At 46.2% G+C, this 10,572-nt stretch overlaps 1 protein-coding gene across 3 annotated transcripts in view; it reads left to right on the top strand.

The window, feature by feature from the left end:
* Positions 1 to 1,728: 1,728 nt before the first annotated feature.
* PRICKLE2 (prickle planar cell polarity protein 2) overlaps positions 1,729 to 10,572 on the top strand; it is a 351,792-nt gene continuing 342,948 nt past the window's right edge. The window contains exons 1-2 of one of the 3 annotated variants that reach the window (XM_069084179.1): positions 1,729 to 2,117; positions 3,094 to 3,179. In XM_069084179.1, coding sequence (XP_068940280.1) covers positions 2,076 to 2,117; positions 3,094 to 3,179 — 128 coding nt within the window. In that variant the 5' untranslated portion in view covers positions 1,729 to 2,075. Of the gene's footprint in view, positions 2,118 to 2,723; positions 3,180 to 10,572 lie in introns of those variants that run through there. The other 2 variants (XM_069084181.1, XM_069084178.1) reach the window with 2 other exon arrangements.

Here is a 10,572-nt window from a genome sequence, read left to right on the forward strand (position 1 = left end):
CAAGTTACTTAACCCCAATTGCTTAGGGGTGGCCAGGTGGCTCAGTGAGTAAGACCACCGGCTCCAGTGTCGGGATGACCTGGATCAAATCCGGGCTCAGATACTCAGCACCACACCCAGAAATAACTGGCCGTGTAACCTTGAGCAAGTTACTTAACCCCGATTGCTTTAAAAAAAAAAAAGAATACATTATACAATAGGAACTCATTCATCATAAGGCACGTTTAAAGTGCTCAGCACATAGTATGCACCATATACATATATGTGTATCTATGTATGTATATTATTTATCTGTGTACATACTCACACATACATATATACATTCTCATGCTTTGGTATATATGTATACATACATACATATATGTACATACATATATATGTTTATTCCCTTTCCTCTCCTATATGTCACCATAACATTGTTACTCATTCATGTCCAACTCTTTGTGCCTCCATTTGGGGTTTTCTTGGCAAAAAATACCTGAGTGGTTTGCCATTTCCTTCCCAGCTCGTTTTACAGATGAGAAAAGTGAGGCAATCACGGTTAAGTGACTTGTCCAAGGCCACACAGCTGGTACGTGCCTGATGCTGAATTTGAACTCAGGTCCCTCTGACTACAGGACCAGTACTCTATTCACCTAGCTGCCTTAACTATAATATAGATTCAGTTATATTCCTATCCAACTCATGTCTTCTTTGTTCACAATAATGTGCTATACCTCACCTATCTCTTGGATAACATGTTTGATTCAAATATGTAGATTCCTCTTGTCCTTTCTCCCCTTAGATATATATTATAAAGGTATTTTGCTTTCTATGTATTCTTGTCCCAAGTCGGAACTACCTTGTGTCTATACAGTCACTTTGACATCATTCTGATCAAGAAGGGATGTTACCAGGGTATCTGGGGGTCCTCCTAGCATTCTGGATCACAGAGCTGGGAGAGAATCTCAGAAGACGTTTAGTCTAAGCCCTTTATTTTACAGCTGAGGAAACCGAGGCCCAGAGAAGAGCAGTGCTTTGGCCACAGTCACACAGGTAATAGGTAAGCGTCTGAGGTGGTGAGTGAGCCCAGGTCCTTTGACCCCAGAAGGAAAGCTCAGGGCATGGTTCTGCTTTGGAGTTACCACCTGATACCTTTCTCCTCTCCTTCCTCCGATTGCCCCCACCCCAATCTGGGCGTGTCAGGCCCCTGTGCTGGGTTTGTTCCTTTTGCGTGTGTGGATTGGACTGGATAGCTGCTGAGCTCCCTTTCTAATCTCAAATTCAGGGATTTTTAATCAATGGCTGAATCGATCTGATTTAGTGTCTATTACGTTGCCAGGCAGTGAAAGGGAGATAGAATTCCTGCCTTAATCACCTAGGGGCAGGCAGCTTCTGGGAAGGTGCATCCAGCGACACAAACTTCAGTTGTCCATCTGATCAGGAGGGAACATGGAGAGAGGGGGCACTGGGGGACATGAAGGAGAACGAGGGAGGGAAGGAGGAAGGGAGGGGAAGTTCTTGGGGAGGGGTATGGGAGCTCTCCGAGGGGAGACTGGGAGGAGTGGACCCGGCCAGGTCCCGGGAGGTCTGGACCCCAGGAGGAGTGCAAAGGGAGGGTGCGCAGGGGAAAGTGACAGAGGGCGGGGAGCAGCCCTGAGCTAGAGCTGGGGAAGCCCAGGGAAAGGAGGGAGCCCGGCGGGCGGGGGGGATGCCGGGAGAGGGAGGGACCTGGGAGAGTGAGAGAGGGGGAGAGGGAGGGCAGGCAGGCGGGCAGGAAGGAGGGAGGGAGTGAGCAGGAGAGCGAGCCGAGCCGGGCAGAGCTGAGCTGCGGGCTGAGAGCGGGGAAGCGCGAGAGAGGTAGCGGCGACTTGCGACCAGCAGCTCGGAGAGGAGAGGATCGGAGCGCAGCGCGGTGCCGAGGGGAGCGGATCAGAGCGCGGCCGGCGGCTCGGGGCTCCCCGGCGGCTCGGGGCTCCTCCTCCGGACCCAGGCAGGCAGGAGTTGGGCTCGTCCTGCCTCGGGGACCGAGCGGCAGCAGCAGCGGCGGCGGCGGCCCCGAGGGAGGCTCGGCTGCGGAAGGAAGGCGTCCTGCCATGTTCAGCCGGAGCTCCCGGAAAAGGCTTTCCAGCAGATCCGTGAGTAGTTGCCGGCCACCACCCGCCTTCTCGGCCCCGACCCGACCCGGCTCGGACCCAGAGCCGGGCCCTCCCTTTCCCCCCCCTCCTCCTGGGCAAACACCTGCGCCCCCAGGTGAGAGCCCCACGGTAGGGGGGGGCACAGAGGGCACAAACCCTTCCCAGCGCCCCAGGGGTTAAAAATACCTCCACCCCATCCCCCTGTAGCCCATCCCAGGGCGGAGCTCCCAGGTCCCGGTCTCGGAGTGACCAGTGCCCTGGGGAGGTATGGGCACCACTGTCACAGACTGATCCTCCCCCCCCCCACCTCCCCTGCTGTGGGGGCGCTGACCCCATGGAAGAGGCTGCCCCCACTTGTCCCTATCCTTGGGGGGAATCCCCAACAACCCAGCCGCCTCCCCTTGGTTTCTTTAGTAAGCAGCATCAGGAGATTAACTGATCCAGGGCTTTGGTGAGAAGGGACCCCTATTGGGAAGCTCTCTCCACCCCACTCCCTACCCCCACCCCACACCTCCGCTAGGGTGGCCAAGGCGGTGGCGGGGAATCCCTTCCCCTAGATTCTGCAAGGCGAGGCAAAGGTCTCGCTTTTGTTTCTTAGAAACGCTTGTCTAAGGTGTACAGGGAGACAAAGCTGCAGGGTTGGCCCTTTATTAGGCTGCTTACTCCTAAAGCTGCCTCACCACCCCAGGTGGTGGCCCTATCTTTTACCAGAAAGGAAGGCTCCCTCTAAGCGGTCACACCCCAAGTTTTCCTTGAAGGAACTCTCCATCCATTTGCCATGGCATGTATGACATCCCCAACTGGGTCAAAGAGTTTGGTTTTCTCCAGACCCCAACCAATATACAAGCATTTATTAAGCACCTACTGTGTACCACGCACTGACATGGCTGTCTTGTCCACTGCCCAGTGATGTTAAATGTTTGCAGACAGGCTGCCTGTTTCCATATGTCTGATTTTTGGTTTGTTTGTTTTGAAGTTGTCTGGACTGGGTGAGCCCGAAAGAGGACAGCCTTGCAATGCCTGCGGTGACCAGTGCCCTGGGTTTGCTCTGCATAAATGGAGGTAGGAAGCAGTTGAATCTTATTTCCCACCAGGGAAAACTGACACCCTGAAAAAAAAATCACACCCTTGAGTTACATGGAAAGAATGTAAAGGCTGTTACTTTAAAAGTGGAAATACATCTGTTACAAATATCAAAGGTGGCTAGACACAAGAGTATGCCTTCGAGCCTCCAGCCTCGCTAAGGCAGAATTTACCTTGCTCGATGCAAAAGCTTCCCTGCTGGTCTCTTCCTCCCTGTATGTTTTGGCCCTACTGCACGCCTTTCCTTCCTTACAGAATTTGGTTTTGAAGCCTGGTTTGTCTTTCCAAAGTGCCTCAGTACAGAATGTCTGCTCTCCACTGGAATAGCTGGAGAGTTTTCCTATTGTGTTTTTCATTTCAGCCTCTGACGGGTTTTGTTCTGACCACAAATCCACCACTGCCTGTGTTGTGTAAAGGATCTTCAGTAGCCATATGTTTCTTATTAGTGTGCCTTTAACGCTGACTTTCACAGGGAGGCCAGGCTTGGAGCTATGTTGCTATGCCGTGGGGCTGAACGAGGCTCTCTCCTGTCCTGTCAGAGCCCAGAGCATCTGGAGAGACATTCACAGCAGTTGTGGGAAGTTGGGGGGTGGGGGGGTCGACAAACTTTCAACTCTGACTTCTATCATCTAAACTGAAAAGCTGAGTTCTCCCTTGAGTCTTTCCTGATGAAATGAATGAGCAAATCAGCTGGCATTTCCTCCAAAGTTGGGACCATTTCCCCTATCTCCCCATCTCTTTCTTCCTCCCCTCCCCATTAGTCTTTATTTAAGAGACTGCTTCCCAGTGCTCATCTTCAGAAAAGTACTGTTCTGGTCCTTAGTCCTTTCCTTCCAGTTCTGGCTCTGTGTGTGTGTGTGTGTGTGTGTGTGTGTCGTGTGTGTGTTTCCCCTCATGTCATCTCATTCAGGTCCCCAGCTGACATGTGTACCATGGACACATTTATATGGTAACTCCTGACTGTCTCAGAAATTAAGTGCTTTTGTTCCTTGTTCATATGAGTCTGGCAGCTCTCTGGTCTTTGTTTCATGGTACTGAGCATAACCTAAGCAGCCCTGGAGCATTAACTTCTGTATATGAGAAACCAGGCTAGGAGACCTTATAAATATGTAATCGATGGGCATAGCCATCCATCAGCGTTGGACAGGAATTAGCAGGACCCATCCTAACTAGCTGAGCTCTGGTCTGGCTTTGTGTCCCTGACATGCTAATAAGCTGGGGAGACCCTATCTGGGAAATAAAAATAAAAGCTGCAGCCACTTGTGTTATTCACATCCCATAAAAGAGAACTCCTGAAGCCCTAGTTACCCGATTCCCCTGACCTTCCCCTTTAAGGAAGGGTGGGGGAAAGTAGGCAGATTCATTTGTCTTTACCTTAGCAGTCAAGCTTCATATCTTCCTCATGGATTTTGTTTTTTGGTGGAGTAGAAGAGAATAGCTCAAAAAACCAAGTTATTGGACATGAGGGACTTAGAGATCCAGTCTGATTTTGGTCTCTTTTAATTCAACTGTTTGGGAAGACAAACCATTTTAAAACCAGGCAATGTTTTTGAAGGGGGAAAATGTTTCATTTTCATTCCACCCTTTTGAATGCTCACCTTTCAAAAGAAACCATTCTATCATCCCAGTATGTTTTCAGTGGCATGGAAACTCTCCCTACCTGTGCCTCCCCCCTACCCCCTCCCCCAAAAAGCTTAGTTGGGAGTCAGATGAAACAGCTGTGCTCATTGCATTTTTACGTATATCTGTAAGGGAGATCCACCTCCGACTGCATGTGGGAATGCTTTCATGGGCTATTTTGAGGATTAAGGGACAAAAGTTTTCCCCATAGGATCAGAGAAATCATAAGATCAGGGCCCCCTTGCAGGGACCTCAGAGACCATCTACCCTTCTTTTCTGGCCTTTCACCTAGGGTTGAAAATAATTGCCCAATCATGTCAATCTTCCCAGGCTGCTTCCAGACAGATGTGTGTGAGACAGACGTGATTGTGTCAATAACAGGGGCCAGAGCATGGCCCCACACATAGGCACAGCATGCCTATTCAGTATAACTTGAGTGGAGGGAGGGATGAGTAGGAAGACTCTCTGGTATCTCTAATTATCTCTTCCTCAGTACAATCCCTCCTTAAAGTGAAGGCACTGAAGGCCTTGGACAAACTGGAGATCTCTTTCCGGGAGGTGATCCGATAAGCCACTTTCTGCTGCTAATATGTCAATAATACTACTAGTTATTCATCATAATTTATGAAGAATTGATTTACCAGAACAGCTGGCAGAGAAGAGGGAATAGGATACAGACTGAAAAGTCTTCATGAGGGCATGGAGGAGGAAGTTAAAAGGAAAAGTCTGATGCAGAGGTGTCAAACACTTGTGTGCAGGCCCCCAGTAGTCCCGGGTGCTACCTGAGTGCTAAATCCAATTATAATATAATTAGGAAATAGCTAGCAAAATTAATAAAAATACAATAAAACACGGATAACACTACATTTTTAAAACCACATCAATGTGGGCCTGTAGGGATCCTTCGGTGTGGATCGATGGTGTCTGTTTCCATTTGAGTTTGACACTACTGATCTAAAGTCTCTATGGGGAGGGCAAGGGAGGATGGGGAGCCTCAGCCAGGGGGCTATGAGAGTAGTGGGTGCAGTATTGGGGCAGCTGGGTGACAAAGTGGATAGAGCACCACACCTGGGGGCAGGAAGACCCTAGGTTCAAAACTAGACTCAGACAGTTACTACTCCAGTGACCCTGGGCAAGTCACTTAACCTCTGACTGCCTCTGTTTTTTTCTCCTCTGTAAAATGGGGTAATAGCACTTACCTCCCATAAGATAATACTTGTTCAATGCTTAGCACAATGTCTGCACATAGCAAGGTCTGTATAAATTTTCTCTTGTGGTGATGATGGTGATGCAACATTGAAAATAAATTCCATCTACATCACCATGTGACCTGAAACCTGCTTTGAAAAACACTTTCAGACACTAGCCACATAACCCTGTGCAAGTTACTTAACCTTGTTTACCTCAGTTTCCTTAACTGCAAAATGGGAATACTAATAGCACCCACCTCTAGGATTGTTGTAAGGATCAATGAGGTCAAATAATCTTAAAGCACCTAGAACAGCACCTGTAACATAGTCAGCATAGAATAGAATAGCATAGTATTGTCGGTTGCCAATTTTGTTATACCATGTGGAGAATTAGGGTTGAGGGACAAGATACTTTGGACGCCAAATGACCTTTTCGCCCTGGGCTGTCAGAGGTAGAGTTGTCCAGCCCTCACCACAGAGAGCCTCTGGCCATCCCATCCTGCTCCTTCTGTGTGCCATCCAGTATAATCCAGACCCAAAGTGGCTGTTCCATCCCTACTTATGTAGGCTTTCCTACATCTTAGTTTATCTGACAAAGGTCCCTTTCTATCTATTTGGCAGGAGTCCCACTGCAATGTTTCCCTACAGCATTATACAGGTAGCAAGGGAATTTTCATAAAGGTAGATTAAGGCATCTTTATACATTACATCCAAGATGAAATCATTTGTAATTAAGTATGCACTCAATGTACCTTGGTGGAGAAGCAGCCTCAGACACAAACGCTGGCTCATCTGCCTGCTTGCCTAAGTCTGGTTTAAGGGACATGCTACCATATTTGCTGTGAAGGTGTCCAGGGATTTTTGGCGAGCAGCTTTCTGTAGCATTTGTCCCTCATTGGAGAGATACTCCAACCCTCTGGGCATCAGAGAGAAGAAGCTATATTTAAATGAAGGCACATGTGCCACATTTTAAGTAGTGTGGATTAAACCAAAGGGGAAACTATAGATTCAAAATAAGAGACGACATCAGTGAGTCTCCAGGTCTTTTGGGGATACCTTTAATGTTGCCATTTTGCTGACTAGTGCACATTTTACTTCGGTCTTAAAAGCTGAGAGTTGAGAACATTTCACCATTTTTTTTTAATCACGCAAAGCTAAAGGAACGCAATTGCTGCTGGCAGCTTCGTAGGGAAGTTATAATTATGCAGGGATGTTTATTTGCCCCTTAATTGCATTTGCAGGCAGGGGAGTTGGGCTGCGTTTCAGTCATGCCCAAGCTCTGTTTTTTTTCCTTTTTTTTTTCCCTGGGTCAGCCAAGATTGCTACAGTGTTGACTGACTCAAAAAGCATCTTTCTTGAGTCTCCCTAGCAATTGGGTGGATTGATGGCTGAGACTGTAAACTGGGCAAGGCTGTCTCGGTTTCCTTGAGCCGATTGCAGCTTGGCTAAGAAATGGGTTCCCACCGATTAGTTTGATTTGGGAATGAAGTCGCTCATTGTCAAGCAGCCAATGTGCCTGGGAGAAGGAAAAACAGGGAGATGTGTAGACTGGAGAAAGTGGAAACTGATTTATACCAGGGATCCCAGAGTTTCTAGAAAGCTAGTTAGTAGCAAAGAAAGTTTCTGGGGTTTACTCAGCTCAAGCTAATTTGAATATTGGTAAAACAGAGAGGCCAGCTAATTTTCCTCCTCTCTTTTGGGTCTCTTCTCATTCTCCCTCCAACTCTCCTCTAAATGTATAACTTTTTATTTAAATGTATAACTTTATTTGAAATGAGACTTTAGAAATCTTGACTTTTGTAGCATATATATATATTTATATGTACACATATACACACATATATACACATCCATACATGCAAACATATAAAAGTCAGGCTACTTACACTGGACTTTCCTCATCTGTAAAATGGTAAGCAGACAAACTATGTGGTCTCTGAGTTCCTTGCTAGTTCAAAATCTTTGCTCTTCTGTGTCAGAGGAAGAATTTGAACCCAGGTCTACCTATCTTCAAGGTCTCCACCTTGCACTACGCCATGCACTCACAATAATAATCTGTGGGCTTAGCAATTTATCAGGTTTCTCAGTGAGTTTCTTGACACGTAATGAACCCTGGTTAGCCCCTGTTAAGATGAGATGTGGTTTAAAGGTATAGCCTATAAAATTGCTACCATGATAGTTTAACTTTCAAATGAATGAGAGTCATAAAAAAGAATAATGAGAGCGAATGTGATGAATTTGCTTGAAATTCCTTAAGAGATCAAGCCAGGATGGCCCCTCCCTCACTGCTCTGCATCTGTCTGAGAGGAAGGGTGCTAGGATTAGTCACAGGAGAATCTCATGGAGACTGGAAGCTTAGAAGCCATCTATAGTCTACGATCTTCACTTTGTCCATGCAGAATCACACTTAGCGGGTGTGTAGCTCACTCAAGGTCATGCAACAAAAACTCATGTGTGTGGAGATGGGCAAGTTTGGTAAAGCACTTCAAGGCCACTGTCTCCCTTGATCATGCTTGCAGATACATTTAACCTCTCTCATGTTCCCCATTTTACCCATGAGGCAACTGAGGGTTTAGAGGTGAACTGTCTTGCCTAGAACACATAGGCAGCGTCAGAGCCAAGTCTTGAAGCCAGGTCTCTCCCTAATCCAAGGCCAGCCCCCTTTCTGCCCCACTATGCGGTACATATAGGATCGGTCCACAGTACAGATGTTACGAAGTTTTGGGAAAAGTGAAAAAGATTTTACTGATTAACAAAGATTGGTTCTCTCTCCCTTATACTATCCCCATCAGAGAAAGAAAACCCTTGTAACACTTAGGCATATTGAAAAGCATGCTTCATCATGGGTCTTTGGGATTTGGTCCTTGGTCAGAAGAGGAAAAATTCTTCATTAGCCATAATCCATTTACCAGAGGCCCTCAGGTAGTTGAAAAAGAGAAAAATTGCTAGGAAATAAACTGCAACAGAAATTGATTCAGAAAAAGACAACTTTCATCTGAGGTACTGTTCATTTTATATATATTTGGCCTAAACTCCTGTGATATAATACATTGAACATGTATTAATTGTCTACTGTATACAAAGCATGATGGTAGGTGCTATTTGAGACTTAAGATGCTGCTTTTCTTGTTAAGGCTTTTACAAACTAGGAGGAGAAGTCAGCAGTACTATTCAATACAAGGTTATTGAATAAGTGTATCAGAATGTTAGAAAACAGTGTTATGTAGGGTCCAAGGAGAGAGGTGGATACAAGCCTAAGAGACGGTGAGGGAGGCATTCGGAAAAACTTCCCTGAAGAGGTCATATAAATAAAGCTAGAGAGACAGAAGGGAAGGCAGGGTGGGGTAGGGATCATTAGATCAGAGATACAAACCTGGAAGGGGCCTTAGAGATAATCAAGTCAAGCTTCCTTATTTTACAGATGAGGGACTTGCCCAGGATCCTAAATTCGAGGAAGAATTTGAATTTCCCTGACTATAAGTCTGATATTCTGTCTACTACACCAGACCATCCCATGGTGGGCAGTTGGTTGAGTCCTTTTTCAGTTGTGCCCCCATTTGGGGTTTTCTAGGCAGAGATACTGGAATGGTTTGCCATTTCCTGCTCCAGCTCATTTTATAGATGAGGAAACTGAGGCAAATAGGGTTAAAGTGACTGGCCCAGCGGCACACAACTAATAAATAAGGATTTGAATTCATAAAAATGAGTTTTCATAATTTTGAGCCTCGTGTTCTATCCATTGTGCCACAGAACTGCCCTACCTCATGGTGGGAGAGGATAATGTGTGCAAAAACACAGAGGGGGGGTCAGAAACCATGTTTGCTTTGATTGTAGCATAAACTGATGTAATATGAGAAAAGGCTAGAAAAGTGGAATACTATCAGACTATAGAGGGCTTTGAATGTCAGACGCCAGAGTCTAAACTTGACTCAGTAGGCAATAGGGAACCACTGCAGAATTTTGAGCAGGGGAATAACATCATTAGTTTGTATGCAAAAGAAAGATTAATCTTGCAATTGGGTGACTTAGAAGAGGAAGAGAGTAGGAGTGAGAAAGACTATTGGAGGAGTTTGGGAAGGTTTGTACTCTGATAGTGCCAAAGAAAATGGAGAGAAAATGGACAAATGTGAATGATGGTGCAGAAGTGAGACCCACAGAGTTGAAATGTCTCAGGAGAATGTAAAATCACTAAGTTGTTTTCCTTTCCTCCCTCCTGCTCTTCCTTCTTTTCTTCTTCTTTCCTTCCTTCCTTCCTCCCTTTCCCTCTCTCTCCTTTTATTACTTCCTCTCTCTTTTTCTCTCTCTCTTCCTTCCTTCCTTCCTTCCTTCCTTTCTTTCTCTTTCTTTCTTTCTTTCTTTCTTTCTTTCTTTCTTTCTTTCTTTCTTTCTTTCTTTCTTTCTTTCTTTCTTTCTTTCTTTCTTTCTTTCTTTCTCTCCCTTCCTCTCTTCCTTCTTGTCTTTCTTTCTTTCCTCCTCTTCCTCCTTCCCTCTCTCCCCCTTCCTCTTTTTCTTTCGTTCTTTCTTCTTCTCTCTCTTCCCCTCCTTCCCTCCCTTATTCTCTC

This window comes from Petaurus breviceps, unplaced genomic scaffold, assembly GCF_028583685.1.
Source record: "Petaurus breviceps papuanus isolate PSGF00001 unplaced genomic scaffold, PetGlider_PUasm1.0 174, whole genome shotgun sequence".
NCBI classification, from domain to species: domain Eukaryota; kingdom Metazoa; phylum Chordata; class Mammalia; order Diprotodontia; family Petauridae; genus Petaurus; species Petaurus breviceps.